This window comes from Telmatherina bonti, assembly GCF_933228915.1.
Source record: "Telmatherina bonti genome assembly, chromosome: 15".
NCBI classification, from domain to species: Eukaryota; Metazoa; Chordata; class Actinopteri; order Atheriniformes; family Telmatherinidae; genus Telmatherina; species Telmatherina bonti.
In genome coordinates, this window is record NC_136613.1 from 18,536,282 (window position 1) to 18,556,385 (window position 20,104).

A 20,104-nucleotide genomic window follows, 5' to 3' on the forward strand; every position below is an offset into this window, starting at 1 on the left:
TCTCTGCTAAAGCGTGTGGTGTGCACAAGTCTGGTCCTGTCATGTAATGGGATGAAGAGGATTAATAAGAGCTAAATGAGGAAGACCTGCAGAGGGACTAGCCAGGTGACTTTGCTCACCCCATGCAGCATGCTTTTCTATTGCTGCCATGTATTGTGAAATTATTGTGACCTGTCAGTCACACATGTGGAAATAGATCTAGGAGTCCTGAAAAGGATCACAGCTTTGAAAGGTGTAAGGTCTGTGAATGTTTTTTTGTTTTGTTTTTTTTCCATTACATTCAGCGAGCATCAAATTGCTTGTGATGAAACTGCAGATCTTTTGGGATTGACCATATTTTCTATTAATTTTTTCAAACTTTGTACTTAATTATGCATTTATGTTTGCGGTAGTGCCAAATTTGAGTCTGCATTCTGTTGTATATTATAATGTGAATATGTCTTAGCGTTGGGGTTACTATCTGGAGGGGGGGGAGAATACAAACAGTCATCAATTTTCTCACATTAGAGGGGATTTCTCAAGCGCTGTCTCCATCCTGGTGTCATCAATCATGCTTATGAATGCCAAAATGGTCTCGTGATGGGCTGTCTCTGCAGGTGTTCCCCCTGAGAGCTGCAGGAAACGTTGTGTCCCGCAGGTGTTATAGGGTTTCAACATTGGAAATAGGTGTGAGGTATTATTTTGTATTTTATTCAGTTATTTTGTAGCTATAGAATAAATTTTATTAAATGTCATTACCTGATATTCATCGTAGCCACTGTGACTTGCTCAGAGGCGATGGGCCAGTTGAATGATCACCTTTATAAATTCTCCATGCAGTGACTTTTAAGTGGCACTACTGAACTTTGGCATATTGTTGCACTTTGGTACCTCATAACAAAGACTATGTCAACATCTGGGTTGCATCCGTTCCATTTCTGAGGTCTCCAGCATGAGTCTGATGTTGACTTGGTAGCTGTCGGTATTTCTTTTCCGAATGTCCACTTGCATTTTTTTGCTGAATAAGCTACAGTGTGCCTCTAAAAAGACCAGTGTGCTGACATCCAGAAACTGGTGTGTGCCATGGTACCATAAAGCAAATGATGCTCTGGACTGGAAACAAAACGTTGTAAAGTGTGGTATGTCAGACCTGTGATGCTGCATGTAGTGTTGCTTTGATTTCTCTGACTGCGTCTTTTTTCTGGGTTTCAGTTTCATTTTTTTCTGGTCTTGTCACATCTAGTTCTGTTTTTCTTGTCTTATTTTGCAGGTTTCCCTTTGTTTATTTGGTTTAGCTCTCTGCTTCCCATCATTAGTTCACCTTGTTTAATATTACTAACTCCTGTCACCAGTTTCTTGTTTGTTGTCCTCAGTGTATTTATACCCCTCAGTTTCAGTTTCTCCTTGCCAGATTGTCGTGTTCCCATTCCATGGACCTTGTCCATGTGTCTTAAGTTTTCCTTGTCCTGTTTTCATTTTACTTATATGAAACCTTGGATTCCTGCACCTGCCTGTCTCATCAGCCTGCATTTGGTTCCATGTTCCATCGATACCACAGAAATCATGACAGACCACCCAAAACCAGTTCTTAAATACTACTTATCTGGAAACAACAGTTTATGTCCAAATGTGCTGCTCTCAGACCGGTATGAATTTGAATGTTTCTTTAGGAAGAGGGTGAACTCGTGTCCTCAGGGTTACTCAATTTTTTTTTCACACCAGAAAGAACTCTGTGGATAAATATTTCTAAACTCTAATCCATTTTGTGACCCAAACTTTTATTGTAGTTTGTTTGTGGCCTCTAGCAGGGTTTTACGTCAAACTCTCTTTAGCTGATAATACTTATTATCAAAGTTTTAATGTCAACAACACATTTTTAAACCAGAAGGGACTACAGCCAGCAGTTCAGCATTTTATTTAACAGCGCTGTTCACGGCGCCTCATTCTGAGATTTTTACTTGTTATTGTTATTCCACAGCATCGTTGGCTTTTCATTTGCTGATCAATTTTTGTTGGACTATGCAAGCAAGAATAGAAAGAAGCCACACAAAAGAAAGTGAAACTTGCACAAATATGTATTTTGTTTGTACACGTTGTTGTCGCAAAGGTTGCTAGAGAAGAAAGTCTGCAGTTGTGGAGAATTAATGTTTGTCAACCTCATTTGAGATAAATCATCTGTGAAAAATCCAGATTGGATTGAAGTGGTTCTCCTGATGTGGCATTGTGATAGCGTAATGGTTTAACTGTTGTTTGAAATGTGAAAGACTGAGTGTTCCGCTTGTCAATACAAGATTGATTAGATGTTATTTTGAGCTATTATTTCCTGTCACTAACTGCCCAATTAAATTCTAACTGTAGCCAATAAGGAGGGGTGTTTTGGTTCCTCCTATATGAAGGAAGCATCAACACATTTCTACTTGTCACTAATCCTGTTTTTTCTACAGCCCACTCTACTTTATGCTTCGTGCCCGTACTGATTAAAAATAGAAGCTTTTCGATTACTTACATTTCATGATCTTTTTCAGCCTAATTACATTTATGCCATTGACGTTATCAAGCTCAAAATGGATTGAAAGTTAATTTTCTCAAATTTAAGAGGAAGGTAGTTTGGAGGATTAACATACATGAAATGTCATAAATTGTCTTACCATCAAAGGAACATCTGTGTGTGGAAGCTTATTGAGTGACAACAGTTTGCTTTTAGACATTTTTGCAAATGTCTATCATCTGATTCGTGATGATTTTTATTCTTCCTTTTTTATGTTGTTGGTTTCTTTTTCTTTTTTTTTTTTGAGAACTGTTAACACATCACATTTTTCAGCATTTTTTTTCCTCTGTTCAAGACACCAACAGATCATCGCTTTTCGAAAACAATTCTCACGATCAGTTTGTGTTTTTGACTGACAAAAGGATCAGATCCGGGCTTTTGTCTGACATGTAACTGGTGCTCCCCCACCAACATCTCATCTGCTTGTCAAAACTTAGCCATCATGAAACAAAAGCCCCCTCAAATGCCCTGTTGGATCTATCTTTAGACACTCATCTGCCAGTTCTGTCTTGTTGAGAGCATCTGACTTGGCATGATGTGTGACTCGAGAGGATGCTTGCCTTTACACTGCTCCTGAGGATAGTTTAGTGTGTTATTTTTCAGCGAGCTGCCTTGGGGAGCGATGTATCGTTCTGCTGAGTTGTGTCCTCTCCCTATCACTTAACCAGCCTGCTGTCCAGAGGGCATTTGCACTGTAATAAGGTGTAATAGCCAGTGTTCATCTATACCAAACCATAAATGCTGAGTGAAAGGTAATGATCAGTGCAAGTCTCAGGGCCATCCAGGCTTCTAAACTGCCACCAGCTGCTACCTGTAGTGCAGTCGTTTGCCATGCTCCACTTAGCAAACTGATGCAGATGAGAGTAGCCTGTCTGCTCACTTCTCATTCTCAGGGGGTAAGGAAGGGGGAAGGGTGGGGGGTCTTCTACGCGTGCTTCCCACATAGATTGAATATCCACACTGGACTTCACATGCATCCACTCAGCTTTTTATTACATGCTCTGCATCAAAGGCAGACATAGCGCTACCTATGTTGATTATGCTGCACTCGTCAGTCTGAAATGTGCTGCACATGGTGTTAGGAAAACCCATACATTAATCTTAACAGTAATGATATTGGGGCACCTTCTACAAGGGTATATGGCACATAAATATTTTACAGCTATTACCCACAAGGTCAGACATACTGTACTTTTTAGTTGTATATTAATCTTCTTGTCAATGATAAACTGAGTATTTTGCATGTTTTATATTTGCGGGTTGCACGGTGTCTTTTTATTCCTATCTTTATTATTTGTTAAACGTCATAAAATAAGAAAAACAAATGCATGTCATTTGTAGAGCCAGATATATACACAGTTGTGTGCAAAAAAAAGTGGATAAGTCTACAGGTTTGACAAGCTGGAATTGCGATGGTTTAGATTTTGATTTAGAATAAAACTAAAGCTAGAAGTGTTTATCTGAAAATTTGCTTGGCACAAAACGAAAATGTTCAGTGGAGAATTTAAAGTAATATACATCAAGCATGGCCTCAAAAGCAGTTTTATGTTTTTTATCACGTTATAGACCTGGTTTAGGAGTAATACAATACATCATTTAGAAAACCAATATATTTTACTACAATATCATTATAGTTTCTTACGCATTGACAAATAGTTTTATACATTTATATTTTCCCCTTGAACATGCTTTTTTTGCACCTGGCATTTAGAAGTGTGATACTGTGACATATAAAAGAACATGGAAGCATGAACCTGTTACAGGATCTTTATTCTTGTCCTTTTTCGCTTTACACTGATTCTCCTGAGGGTTAAGAATACCATCATACCATTGTACTGCATTGCTTTTATTGTAGACTATTTGATATCAGTAAAATTTAATTTCCTTTTCAACCTGTCCTCATTCACCTCAAGGACATACTTTTCTATATTTCCACATCCGGAGTCATTTAAACCGTGGACATGACTTTCACTGTGGCTTCTGACATGACCCAAGGTATGTTAGGAATAAGTTCGTTCAATTTTGATTAGGGCAAGTTCTAACTTGAGCAGTTCACTATTCTGTACACAAAACTCTCTGGAGATATTATTAAAATGCCTGGAGGACCGTGTGGAATTTTAAATGTGTGTGTAGAATATATAGGTTTAAAAGTCCACACGGTCATTAGTACGCATTGACCACCTTGCCTCCTAGCAGTTTGCAAAATAGTTTCATAATTCAGATGTTTGTGAGTGCATACACGGTGCGAGAACCAAAATAAAAATAAGAAAAAGGAGAAAACCTTACACCGACATGATTCATTAAAAAGCTCAAAATACCACTTTTGAGTCATACCCAGCACTTTACGGTTTTTGTTCTTTTTTTATTTATGCAACTTCATGTTCAACTGTTATTATACAATGTTTTGGTCACCACAGACAACCAGGTAAATAACACAATCCTTTTGTCCAACTTAGGACAGTGTAGTGTTGTTTGGCTCACTTGACTAGTTAAAGTTTATTTTTGACTATTACAGGTAGATACTTTTATCCGATTACCTAGCAAGTATTGTCCAAGTGTGCTTCTGTTCTCCCTGTTGCTTTCTACTGCTTTCAGTCATTGATTGGTTAGGCTTTGGCACAATGTTTTTATTCCTTAGCTTTCTGTGTGTTTAGGTTTAAATAAGAAAAAGTTAATCTGGCTGGATCCAAAGACACTCGGTTTAAGATACACCAATGATCTGAGCATCCAGACTGTCGGTGGAAAATGACGGTAAAACTTCATTTCTTATCTCTTTGGTGTGAATGAATCTCTAAGCCCTTGAAAAAAGTAGTTATTATTAATGCCTGGGGTGGATCTTAGCAACCCAGCTCAATGGTTTCATGGTCTGAAGTAAAATGAGTGTAAGACGTGCTTATTTAATCTTTGGAAACATTGGCAGTTTAATCCCTATCTCCAGTTTTGTTATATATTAGCCTGACTCTAGCATACAGTAGCAACTTCACCTCAACATAAGTTGTAGTGATGCAGTGATTTATTATCTTTGTTGATGCATTTCTTTTTTTCATTTGTTAAATTTGCAACAATGCAAATAATAAATTTCTATCAGGTCGCATTTTACAAATTCCCAGGAGGATGAGCTTAAATTGGATGTAGGCAGTAGCTGGAGATATATATTCATTTTTTCATGTGACTTTCTTGTCCATTTGATTATCCATCACTTAGAAGGAATGTTCCAGTGAGTTACAGAAAACGAGGAGAGACGTAGACACAGCGAATACATATTGAATTCAAATTACTCGTACAAATGCCTTGGATTTCTGAATGCATATGGCATCACCTAACATTAGCATTCAGTTAAAGCCCTACGCTTTAGACAGTGGATGTGCAAAGTTTAAAATACACCTTTGGTTTTTTGCTGTGCTGTTAAAATTCAGAGCAAACTTTAACTCTTACCTATTGATTCAATCTTAATTAGTTTGGGAAACAAGTGAGCTTAGTTAGTCTTAGTTCAGATGCAGTCAGCCCCACGTGGTCTTTTGTTTCCACATGAGGCGTTTGAGATGACAGAAAATGAGATATTCCATATTAATTTATTCATACACTATCCACTGTCTTGCATTTAAACCAATTCTTTAATTATTCTTTTTATGCATTCGTACACTCCCTCACAGTTAGCCTATTGATCCAAACCTCCTGAGACATCACAGGAGGGCATTAATCTGCTTGTAACAGCATATTTTGCTTTGTTTATGTTGATACTGTGGATTCAACGCTTTGGCTTAAGTGACCACATTTTTTTTAGATATGTATCTTTAAAGAAGCCTTTTGCTCAAAATATTTCAATCCCATCATTCTGATACTCTTGATAAGTTGTGCAGAAGATGCAAATGCCGCATTTTATGTTCAGCTCTGATTAACTGAGTTTGCTGTTGGGATTTCAAGAAATATTTCTGCCATTGACTGCAGCTACTGTACCTTACTGGTCTATTACAAAATGCTTTGCATCAAAAGATTCACATTAATTAATTGTTTAATGATGGGTTGCATGTGCATTCACTTGAGTACATCGATTGTGTAAGTAGGAAAGTTGTGCATTGGACATTAATATTTTAAGAGTTAACAAACTATAACAGACATTTAAAAGTAAAGAAGTTCAACTTATAGATTCTGAAACAATCAACAAAGAACAAAAAATCACATATCAGAAGTTTTCTGAAATGTAGAAATGTAGATATCTTCTCGCTCTATTTAATATCCAAAAATGTTAGCTGCAGTATAAAAGTAGAATTATAACAATTGGACTGGTGTAAATTCTTAAAATCCAGGGCATTACTGCTTTAAAAGAAGCTGCTGCACATTTTTACCCCGATTCTTGAAAGAAGATTTTTATGTCCTTTATTTGGAAAAGGTTGTAGTTTGATTTAAAGTTCACATCAGCTGATATTTTACATGTACTGATTGCATAGCTCAGCATTTATTGGACTGATACGTGCTATCATGTGAAAAAAAAAGTACATCGTCTTGCAATTCTATGACCTTAAGTATTAGGAGATAATAAAAACCCCCAGCAACAAACAAATAAACAAACAAACATCTGGTGGATGAGGTATGAAAAGTAGGTAAATACTAGGGCTGTGACGATATGCTTTAGTCCCGATTCAATTCGATTCCGATTTTTTGGAGTGCCAATTCGATTTAAATTGCGATTCTCACAATTTTTTGATATTGCTGATTTTTGTAGATTAAAAACAAAATAAAAGAACAAAACGTTTCTTTCTTTCTTTCTTTTTTTTTGCTCATCATTTTTCTTGATTTCAATCAGGAAAAAACAACACAGTAGTCATACCATCATTCTGCTGCTATAGTGCCCAAGAAGACAAGTAAAAAGATCGATAAAAAAGACAAAAATGACAAAAAAAAAAAGATTATTATATTATAATTATATTATGGATTATTTTTATTTGTTTGAAAAAAAAAATCAATTTTTTTAACAAAAAAAATTATTTTAAAATTGTGAAGCAAAAAAATCCTGATTTTTGATTTTTCAATTAGGTTTTCCCACCCAATACAACCTCAGATGAATGACAAGGGATATCCCAGCATGTCATTATCTATTAAACAAGAACTATAAGATTTCTGGAATGATGCTCAGTGGAGACATGTGTGAATCAGGGAATACTTTTTTTTTTCAGATGACTGTACACCGAAGTCTTGCTGTTGGACTTTTTCAGATAGATTGATTTGACATATTGAAACTGCACTGACACAAGTAATGTTGGTCTTGTTAGGACTGACTGTGGCTTCAACTGTGAATCCATAAAAGGTGTGTCAGGGGGAGCCATGGGACTCGGCAGATGGCAGAGCACATATGCTGCGGGTCTCTTCGACCAGGCACACTGAGGAATACTTCAGAGAGGTGGCCTACCTTTGCTAGGGAATAAACACACACTTTGAACAACCCCGAGTCACAAGTTAGTTTGTGCAAACACACTTGCTGTCTTTCAGTACAGATAAAACTCTTGTAATACATTTTTTTGACCATTGTCTGATTTGGTTTATGACAGGGAGTGTCCAACTCGGATCCTCTGGGGCCACTAACCTGCACATATTTGTCGTTTCCCTGCTCCAACACATCTGATTCTAATCAAAGGGGTCTAACAACTCGTTGTCAAGTTTTCCACAATGATCAGGTATGTTGGAGCAGGTAAACAACAAAAACCTGCAGAATAGTAGTGCGACGATCAGAGCTCGACACCTGAGGTTTAAGATGTTAACCATGCAATGTTTGCTTCATTTTTATCTATTTTCCTCTTAAATGTGTTAAATTCCTTTTTTGTTTTATTATCTGTACACTTCTGAAAGAGTTAAATGGGAAAAAATGAATAATGTGTTAGGCACTGGTACTCTTTTCTTTCTTGTAAAAATAACTTACTTCATATAAAGATAAGTTTAGTTCTGCTTTCATTTTTATTTTTTACTTTTTATTGATCATAAAGCCTTGTCAGACTTGAGTTACTTTCTAATTAGCTAGCAGCTAAATGTTTGGGTTAATTTCTGTTACTTATTTATTAAAACGTTGCAATAGCTTGCTAGACCGAGTCGGTCATGCACCATATTCAATATTATTGCTAGAAAACTTTAGATAGCTCACAACTTGATTTAATTTAGATTTTTAATTCATTTTAGATGGCCAATATTGATTCAAAGTTATTTCGAATTTATTACGGAAAAGTTTCTAAGCAGCTACTCTGTACACAAAACTATTGAGAGAACAAGACTTGAAGTGCGTGCAGTCATAATAATAGTGCAATAGTTTCTTCTGAGGGAAATTTTAAATGTATTTTTAACTTTTACTTTTTGCTGTATATTTTGGTAAATTGTGTTTTCTTTTTACTCTAAATCTATGGTGCTATACTCTTGGAAATCATCATTTTGATGAGGAAACATGACCAAAGAGATTCAGTCTCTAATTTCATCTAACTGTGTGCAAGTCTCTGGCAGTTCACACTTTTGCACAGCACATCTGTTTTCTCTCACAAGATTGAGCTGCTTTTCAGACCGCTTCGCTACCTTTTTGTCAAACCAGAGACAAGTGACATTCCCATCAACTTTTACAGCAAACATTACAAGTGTTGCCTTTCAAGAGTGAGGTCTCTCCTGCTGTGGGAACACTTCTCCCTGCCTCTAGTCTACTTCATCAAAAGCAGCAGCGCCTGTGAACTGATTGCATATGCTCATTGCTGTCCGTGCGGTGCATTTGGAAGATGTGGACTGTGTGAGAACACATTTGAAATAATTTGTTGCTTCTAACATTCGCTATAAAAGATCGTCGTACATGTAAATATACTCACAAGCACAGTTATTGCCTTTAAAGAATTTGTATGGCTGGTGGGTCGGCATACTCTCAAGGGATCTTTCGCTCACACTTTCGGATTTGTTACCTCACACAAGAAAGAAGAATATATAAGTGAGAATCTTTTTTGGGAAATACAATCCCAGTAATATATAGAAGATCAGAAGACTGGAAACAAGCAAACTGATTTTAGGACTGTTGGCACGAAGCAGTGCCAAAATGTGGCTGTATTTCTAGCTATTTGCCTAGACAGCACACACAGCTCCAAGGCACTCTTCTTTAAAAGTGATTGAAGAGCATTTTAGTCACTTTTAACGGAGACTGTGTTAGTTTTTGTCATATCTAATCTTCTCCACCCTATCATAAGACCACTTAGGACAGGAAGTGTATCCAGGAAGCGCTGCTGTACAAACAATTTTTCTGAGATTCCTTTTTTTATTTACTAACTGTAGGAGCAGTTCATTCTCATCTTGCAGTTTTTGGCATCAATATTTCATGCTTGAAAGAAGCATAAGGAGTGATGGGAAAAAATAAGCTTGGCTAAAAAGATACCCCCCTGCACTCCACCCCACCCTGAATGTGAAACTTTAATCATGAATATCGTTGTTTTTATCTGAATTTCTTTCTTTTTTAGCCATTCCTATTCACATTCAACATAATAATGAATTGAAATGCATAAGAAAACAAACTTGTTTAGGATGTAGTCGTCCTGTTTTAGAAGGATATCACAGAGTGCATCATTACTTACATATTTTCCCTGTCTGACTATATTAGTTTCATAGCCTTAGCATTTTTTAAAAGTTACATAAGTTGAATGAACAGAAAGGAAGAGTATAAAACGTTAAAGATCCACCATGCTTGATGCCAAGCGGGAACTGTAGCTGCAGCTTCTCCATAGTCACACAAACAACAGAGAATAGAGATGGCAGTAAAAATAAGGATGAGGTTTAAAATAATGTTTTTCTAGAGTTCAGGACTGCAGTCACCGCTGTCATTGCCGTAAAACATCTGAAAGCATTCATGAAGATGAATGAATATAAACGTAATTGAACTAATATGGTTTTAACAGACTTGTGATGTCAGTAATACCCATGTCCCAGAGGAAAGTAACTTGGGGAGCTCCTGTCCATTTATCACAGACGACATAAGTCGCTTATCGAGAAATGTAAGTGGATAAACTGGAACCATATGACCACATATGTAAACAGATATACGTTTAATTCTATCACCATTGTATAGGATTTTTATGCAAATATATTACTGTGGGCAAAAGAAAATAAACACTAAGAAGTATAAGATTAAAAAAAAAACAAAAAAAAAACATTTCACTCTAGCTGAGAAAAAAGTAATCTTCAACTTACTGCATTTGCATTCAGAAGTTTAAAATAGAAGTTAATTTACTCTGTGTATTGCAAGTGCGTCTAATAAATCCTGCAGTTAAATGGCAGGTAAGCATTATTAAATATGAACCTCTCAGCAGGAAGAAGTTCATTTCAAATGTCTCTTTAAAGTTTTCTCAGGATTGTTAATAACCCGGCTCATTTGAGTGGCACGACATTTGATTACAGACATGTGAGTGACATGATTCAATTTAAGCTTTTCCTGACAGCTTGGATGGGTTTTTAATAAATGTCTGAGTGCATCAAGAAACCTCTCATTACACTCTGCATTCCATTTTTCAGTGTTTGCAGCATTGTGTTGGTGCATTGTTAAACAATCTGATTTAACATTAGTATGTATTGAATCTGCTGCTGTTTTGTTATTAATATGTTAATGTGAGTTGGATCTGCTGCTCTGCATGCATGTTAAACACAGTCTGGTCCCAAGGCTCGTTGCAGAATGAAGTATTGCATGCAACTGTTAGCCCGGGACAAATAGGAAGGTTAGTCCAATGAGGTCAGACAGAAACTAAGCCCTTTGTTTCAACCTTACTGTCCTCTTAATACTGAATGACTTGCCAGAGGCCAACTTTGAGACGTGGCTATTAGTGGAAAATAATTCCCCGTTTAACTGCTGAAGTATGGCTTTCTCAGGATCACTGACAGTTTTATTTGGAAGTCATACTTACTATCATACCAGGCAAAAAATAAACAAAAAGCACATCTGCATAAGAGTGGCTACTTGGATCTTCACTGAGTCACAAAAGTAGGGAGACTGTCCCCTTAGTACACCTTTGTGGAAAGAACTTTGTTGTTTTAACAATTGCTTCCACAAACCGCCTTGCAACTCCCAGAGGGTCGCAGTAACATTGTTCTGTCTTTGTCATTGAAAGAAGGGACATAAGGTTAAAAAACACTGATAACTTCATCATACTGAAATGTTATACTCCCATGAAATGCATAAATAAGTACTGATGTTGACAAGTTTTTGTATATGTGGTCTATGTATGTGTGTGTGTGTAAGTGACTAAAAAAAATTGAATTTGGCTGTTTTTGTTGTTATACCTCAGCCCAAACCAATGCTATTTAAGAGAAAAAACACACCAGATATTAGTATTAGAAGACTTTACTTATGTATTATGTAGAGATCTTATATGAAATTGGTTTTGAAGAATAACCTGCAGGATTTTTTACTCTTTTACTTTTTCTTTTAATTTATATGTGTTTATTTGCCAGGAACAACAATACAGGGAGAGAAGAATAGCTACAGCTATGTTAGTTGCAGACTTTGTGGGTCTGGAAATGAAATGTTCTTTTTTTTCCTTTTCTCAGTTCATTTCAGGTGCCTATAAGTTTGGCGGCTGTTATGCGATACTTTTTACAGTTATACACATGTTTTCAGTGGGTGATTGATCTGGACTGCTGGCAATGTAGCTTGAGCAGCAAAATCATTTAGTGTGAAACCATACTCCTATTCTATAAGCAAAATGTGATTTGGCATTGACTTGCTGACATAAGAGATCCTCTGAGAGGAAGATTTTGCCCAAACAGCGGCGTATGTTAAGCCTTTTGTGTTGCGCCATAAGGCTCTTGACTATTGTGATTTTTATGGTAGAGTTTTGTTCATGCAGTGACAAAATGATCAGTGGAAGTATTCTCCGTTTGAAGGTTTATTTCTGCGTTTGTTAGTATTCATTTTGAATACAGTGGAAATCGATAATGAAAGGTGACACACTGTATTAGATTTTTGCTTTTGTGCAACCAGCTCATTGAAGGCCAAAGTGTCTTTATGATGTTGACAAAATAATGATAAATAATGCTATACAGTAGGTAAGTTATGGATATTACAGCATAGTAATAAAATGATGTAAGTGAAGTAAAATAAATTTATTTATTCCTATTGTTATATATAGTGATATTAGTGTTTCTCTGCTGGAAAAGAAACTGTGTCAGCCATGCTCTTTTCTGTCTGTTGCTGGCATTGTTTGTGCACCTGCAGAGTACATATATTATTTTTGATGCTTCGTGCAGTTTTAACCTTGGCCAGGTAGGTCATGGCACTCTGCTGAGTGGTGAAGTCCCTTGAAACCTTCTTTCCATATGTTGATGTGTGACAGGCTTATTTATAAGTGATGCTTGGCTCTGTTGAGACTGCTGGTTAACAGCGTAATGTCATGTCAAGAAGGATTTGACTTTTCTCTCTCTTAACATGTTTGATGAAAAGGCTCCGTTTAAACACTGACTTGCACTTAACATAAATCCTTGTTTTATTTTTTTTTCAAAGGAAATAAGTCGAATATAAGTGAAGTTTTTACAAACAGCTGAGTTTCATTACTTTTTTTTTTTTTTTTTTTGAGAGTCTACTTGAACATAAATGCAAAATAACAAGTTTTATTTGGTTTGTAAAAACACACATAAACCTGTCTCTTTTTCAGTTTTAATATCAGCAGGCTTGTATATATATATATATATATATATATATATATATATATATATATATATATATATATATATTTACTCTTAAGCCTTTTGTGTTGTGCCATAAGGCTCTTGACTATTGTGATTTTTATGGTAGAGTTTTGTTTATGCAGTGACAAAATGATCAGTGGAAGTATTCTCCGTTTGAAGGTTTATTTCTGCGTTTGTTAGTACGCAGAAATAAACCTTATATACATATATGTATATATATATGTATATATATATATATATATATATGTATGTATATATATATATATATATATATATATATATATATGTATATATATATATATATATATGTATATATGTATATATATATATATATATGTATATATATATATATATATATGTATATATATATATATATATATATATATATATATATATATATATGTGTGTATATATATGTGTATATATATATGTGTGTATATATATATATATATATATATATATATATATATATATATATGTATATATATGTATATATATATTAGGGGTGGGAAAATCGAAAATCTGGATTTTTTTGCTTCACTATTTTAAAATTGATTTTTTAACAAAAAAAAATCGATTTTAAAATTTTAAAAACAATCTTTTTACTTGTCTTCTGGGGCGTTAAAGCAGCAGAATGATGATCTGGTCTGTTGTGATGATCTGTTGTTTTTTTCTAATTGAAATCAAGAGATATTACAAGCAAAAAAATAAGTTTTATACATTATTTTGTTTTTAATCTACAAAAATCAGCAATATCGAAGAATTGTGAGAAACACAATTTAAATCGAATCGGGACCCAAAAAATTGGAATCGAATTGAATCGGGACAAAAGTGTATCGTCACAGCCCTAATATATGTGTACATATATATATATATATATATATATATATATATATAGTCTTAAATTGCAGGAAGTGTGAGGTTCTTTATTATTATTCAAAAAACATTCACAAAGACAGGTTACACATACATGTTAGTTGCTTATTTTTTTTGTCTTGTTTTGTTTTACATACAAAGCATTTATTGTGAAGGTTCATTTTCCTTCTTATGCATGTGGGAAGCTCTCTGTATTCTGAATGCAATTACACACACACTTTTTTTTCCTCATTACATACAACATCATGGTTTTCAACCAGTTCAGCGATGCATTTTACGCTGTTTGGTTCTGAAGTACAATATGTGTCTTTTTTTTCTAGGATGTTTGGGCTCTAGTGGTCTTTATTCGACAGTAGTTTGACAGGAGAAAAGGGCCAGAGATAGTGGGTAATGACATGCAGAAAAGGGGCCCAGGCTTGGACTTGAATCTTGGTGGGCTGCATCGAGGAGCTGCAACCTCTGTACAACCTTTGTTGAGCTGAAGTTACTCATTCTTATATAAATAATAATAATAATGGTTGTTATACTCATGGAACTTCAACAAGTCATTGGTCAATTAATGTTAATGTCAAACAAAGTGATTCTCTTAATCAGCTCAAACTGTTGTTGATCCCCAAATATTATTGTTAAAAAAGAATGCTGTCTTGGGTCCCTCTCAGGGTAACTTATAGTTTAAATATTGCCAGCTATTTGGCAACAATAGACAAAAAAAGTGTCTTTTCAACTAACTTAATTGCTTTTTATTAAAGTGTTTTTAAGAAACACATTTACAGATATTTTTCCCTTTAAATGTATTCAATGATCAAAATAGACACACCTTATAAAAAGATGACACAACCTTTTAATATAGAATTTTCCTCTCAAATGTCTTTTAAAGAGATCTGTTGTCTTTTTTACTTTATAGCAGGTAGGGGATGGAATCAGGCCATTATAATAGAATCTGCTATTGATACTATACCATGTTGATAAAGCAAGTGTGCTAAGCCTTTGTGTTGGGAGTTTTGTCCAGAATAAAAATCACAACCTTTTTGAATGCTGCAGATTTCCTCTGGTAGCACTGCTCCAAGAAGGTAACTGTCAGAAACCAGCAGGAGGTATTGAAGGTGATTTCTAGTCCATCTTCAATCTGAAAAGGTTCAACTGGGTCATCCTTAAGGACAGCAGCCCACAGCAGTACTCCTCTTCCACCTCACTGAAGCCCGGTTTGAAATGTGCTCTCTATCCATTAGTGAACCTGGACAAGTCTGTATACTCTATCCAGAGTCTCTATTATTTCTCTTGTCCTCTGGTGTATTTTGGCCCATTTTGATGTTTCAGTTTATGAATCTTTGTCAGTGGTTGTGTTCAAGCTTACTTCTTTACATTGTTCAACAACTTGCATTTTTAGACACACTAAACAAGCTGTAATTCAGTGACATTGTGTGCCAACAAATACAATAATGAGCCATTCCGTGCGTTTACATGGGAGTTTTAATTCCTCTTTAATTTTGAATAAAAGTTAATTGGACTAAGTATGCTGATATACAGCAATTTTCCGGATTTTTTAGATGGTAGGCTGGTTTAAGTTCCAGATTTTTTGCTTCACTCCTGGTTTTTCATAGTTTTATGAAGTTACTCCTGCTCGTTTGGAACAACACCACCACAGAGTGATGCTGACATCCCCATGTTTAACTACAAGAATGGTTTACCTAAAATGGGAGTCAGGACCCGGTTTCCTTAGTGGTCACTCTTGGGAACTGTGGCCTAATAGTTCAGTGCCTATTTTGACGGATTTTGCTTCTTGATCTGAGAGGAATTCAGGCGTCTTTGGCAAATTACAGTTGGACATCAAGCTTTATGTTTTATCGTAAAAGATTGATTGTTGAGGTGCTGGAAACATAGTTTTCCTCCTGTGAGATTATCTTATTTACACAAAGAAAAGCTGAATTTCATTAGTTTAGACTTTTGGCTTGCTGGTTACCTGTTTGACCAACTGTCTTCATCCTTGAGTGCTCGGTCTTTCTGGCCAGCCTGATATGGGACTGGAGTGTGCTGCTATTCTTTTATACCCATCTCGATTCCTTTCTTTTTCTTTTTTGCACTTCTTAAGATTGGTGCGTTGACACAATCCTGTCACAAAGGTCTATAAGAACGTCTCTCAACTTTACGGCTTGACTTCAGCTGTAATCTAAAATGTACAAAAAGCATGCACATAGATAGAAATGAGTTTGGAGATGACATTTCGAGTGCAAAAGATATTCTAACCAAAAAAGAAAATAAGTCAACTGTGTGATCTTGGTGCGCTTTCTTAATCACATATAATTAGCTAAATTAGACATAATTAACTTGACTCCAATCATGATGCAGAAGCATTTCAGAAACTAAAAGAGCTCATCACAAAGTTTTAACACGAAATAATAAAAATTACTTATTCATAATAGTGCATACACATGTTAATATCTTTTTATTAAATAAAAAAATCTATAAAATATGTTATTTCTTGGACACCATAAAGTATTGTAATAGTTGTGTTATGCTTCACTGATAAACACTCCTTCATATAGAACTCTCAAATAAGAATAAGTAAAAAATAACCTTGAGGGGGATCTAAAAGCTCCATCAGCACTGCAGCTTTCTGTCTTTTGGTTATTTGTTTGTTTTTGTTTCTTTTCTTCTTTTCCTTATCTAAGATAGCCTTTTGAAGTTAAACTATAAGCAAGTATAACAACACAACAAGTACTTCATAGCAAGAACATAAGAAATGTCAGAAGCTTAACTTTGACAAAGTTCTGGGTTTAATCAGACTTTGGCTGTACATGTGTTACAGTACTACAACTGCATTTGATGTTCGTTTTGCTTTTGTTAAGTCAGCAACATTCTTTAATGATAATTTGACCTTGAAAGCCATAAGATTAGAAATTGCACCAGAAAAATCAAGCTGTGAACGTTTTTTTTTATTCTTTTGCTTTGTAAGTTTTGAAGCATTTCATCCATTATAACAAAGGCTTTTTCAATACCTACCGACCGACTGAATGTACTTTAACTTAAATGTTACTCTGTCAGCATGTTTTACTGACTGCAAACTTGAACTCAACGACACAAAACCAAAGTGTTGTCTCCGATCTAACATTCTTTACTTGTGTTAAGTGTGTCACCTTTGGTGGAGCTACGAAACACTGTTTTGTTTTGTTTTGTCCTGGACTTTGCAGGGGAACATCTGCGTGTATGTCCTCAGGGGAACACATGCTGCACCCAAGAAATGGAGGACAAATTTGGTCAGCAGAGTAAACAGGACTTTGAGAATCTGTTTAATGAAACAAGCCATGAACTGCGAAGCACCTTTGTCTCAGGACACAAAAGATTTGATGGTAAGTCTATGTTTTGTATTTCTTATGCTGATCTGCTTTTGTTTTTTAATTGATTTCTTGTTAGCATTGTTATAATGGTCCACATGCAGTATGTTGCATAAAGGAAAATTTAGAGCATTGTAACTGCAGATTTTCATTTGTAAAGGTTGACAGATATTCTTTAAATGTCTCCTCAAGAGGAGATGAAGTGTAAAAATCTCATTATTATGCCTTGGTGTAGAGAAAACTCTTGTAGGATTAAACAAACATGGCTTCTCACACAGCAGATTGACAGGTTGAAAAGCAACACAGAAATATACTACAGTGTTAAAGTAGCTTGGCGGTCCTGTGTTGTATGTGATCTCATTTTAACCCTACTGTATTCTATTGACCAATATTACCTTCGTGAAGTTTTCTATAGGAAGGGATGCTCTAATTAACAAACCAAATCTCACTGCGCCTACAACCATCGCTGCTCGTGTCTTTCTCTGTGGAGTTGGCTCTTTCTCCTTGCAGTATAATGAGAAATAATAATCCCTTCTGCACCCATTAGACTGTGTGGGTGGCAGCAGCTTATCATTATGGACAATGGTGAAAGGTGGTGGAGGTGAAACTTGTCAGGCATAGCAACCTGTCGCCATTGTTGGTAAGGAAAGCAGCATAATATTTTTTTAAGGATTAATAATTCTGTCTCATCCCCAAGGTGGATGACAGGGCAAAACTTAATGCTTATCAAGAGAAATAAGCCCATCATCTTTCTCCTCTTCTTCTACAAAACAATATGGATTACAGTTCTGCTCAATGTAGAAAAAAAGGCCCTAAATTAAAAGCAGACACTAATTGAGCCCTTGCAGATATTACTGAGAAATATCCCTTTTGTTTAAAACTCCTGATCAGAATTTGCATATAGTTAATAAATGTCTTTATGAATTCCATTCAATGTATAAAAACTATCAAAACGAGCCTCTGAAATGATGAGGAACACTTCAGCACCAGTACATTCAAGCTTTATACTGCAGCAGTGCATTTAGTGGAATAAATGCTCAAAACAAAAAAATAAATAAAAAAAATTACAAACTAATGCAATTTAGCAAAAAACAACTAAACTTGAGAAGACACTGTAAAATTTCACACTGCAGATGGTGAGATGACATTTGTATGCACCAGGCAAGGGTGTTTTACAATTATAAAAAAAAAAGCTTTTAACACACTACATCCATTCTGATCATGCTGACAGAATGGATTTTCAGAGTCACAATTAAACAACTGGTGTCTTCAGCTTTTCCCAAGCACAACCCACCAGAACCGACTATCCAACATTATCACGAGGTCCCCTCTTGGATGCAGAGGAACACATGCAGTTTACAAAAAGTGATCACCATGAAGGGTTCAGAGATGATACGACGTGTTGATCAAATGCTGATTGGTTTAAAGTTTGCACAGACTGGGAGCTGACAGCAACAGCTTTCACAACAAAGAAAAAATGTCAGAAACACACAATAGCAAAGCAGGTAACAAAAAAATCAACCAACAGCAGATGCACTGGACAGTCTTCATTATTCAACACTTAATTTCAACTTCAGAACTGATCTTTGTCCATTTTGACCTGTCTTTTACAAATCTCGGCAAGAGTTACCAACCACTGCACCAACATAACCACCAAGAGCAACTGAGAGCTCAGTCTATGTCACGTATTTCTGTAACTGTCCCAAAGTACTGTCCCAAATGCTATAATATGTAAATCACAGGTCCAGCACGTTTGCTACATGTATGTATATTCAGACTACTGCAGCTGACCCTCGTTCTGACATTATTATTTACAAACACAAGCAGACTCAGCTTACTGTAAAATGACTATGCTGTTGGTAATGCATGCTGTTGTAAATGTTGGCAAGAATAAACACAAGTATCATCATGCACTCACAATCACACAAGTCCTTCACCTGAAGTGACTACATAGGTAATGGATTTATACCATTAAAAGCGATCAATAATGGCGTCTTGAAAAGTAGCACTCCTTGCAGCAAGTGAGCAAATTGACTCATGGGAGTGTTTCCACATCAGAGCAGATGTCATTATCAAATGTTTCATTTAGGAAATCACAGAATCTTAGGAAAGAACAACAGAGTGTGTGTTTTTTCACAGTACTATCAATCATGTCTGGGTTCAAGCAAACGATGGAAACCCTTGAAATGTTTTTGAATTTTCATATGTAGGAGGTGAAAGGATAGAAGTAAAAGTATCCACTGACGACTGCTGAAAAGGGTTGTGTGATTAATATTGCAATTTTATACCCAGCTATCAATGTGTTCTCTTCTTCTGTTCATTTATTTCAACTATTAAACATATTAAATGCAACAAATGCTATTGAGTTACAGACTGTAACTATCAAATGATTTTATGTTGCCAAGAGTCTCAATGTCACAATGCCTGGCTGGTGTCTGTCTCTTTTTTTTCCAGGAATATACACTTCTCAAGCTAGCATGTGATTCCTGGAAGCATGCATAAATAAATAAGTGTTATTTTGATCACTCCCTGTCAATGTAGTGAATATTGTGTAGAGGGATCCAGTAAAGAGGGAAATAGGTTTTGTCCATCAGCACTTTGATGCATGACTGCAGGCATCTTTCTTTCTCTTGGGATTTGCTGCCACTCTCTATAATTTCACCAGTCAAAGAAGATGTACAGGTTT

General features: G+C 35.7%; 1 protein-coding gene across 2 annotated transcripts in view; it reads left to right on the forward strand.

Annotated features, from left to right (window-relative positions):
• Positions 1-20,104, forward strand: part of LOC306767005 (glypican-6-like) — an 86,977-nt gene that overhangs the window by 4,130 nt on the left and 62,743 nt on the right. The window contains exons 1-2 of one of the 2 annotated variants that reach the window (XM_079254893.1): positions 7,821-7,925; positions 17,275-17,433. In XM_079254893.1, the coding sequence (XP_079111019.1) occupies positions 17,325-17,433 (109 nt within the window). In that variant the 5' untranslated portion in view covers positions 7,821-7,925; positions 17,275-17,324. Of the gene's footprint in view, positions 1-7,820; positions 7,926-17,274; positions 17,434-20,104 lie in introns of those variants that run through there. The other variant, XM_079254892.1, reaches the window with a different exon arrangement.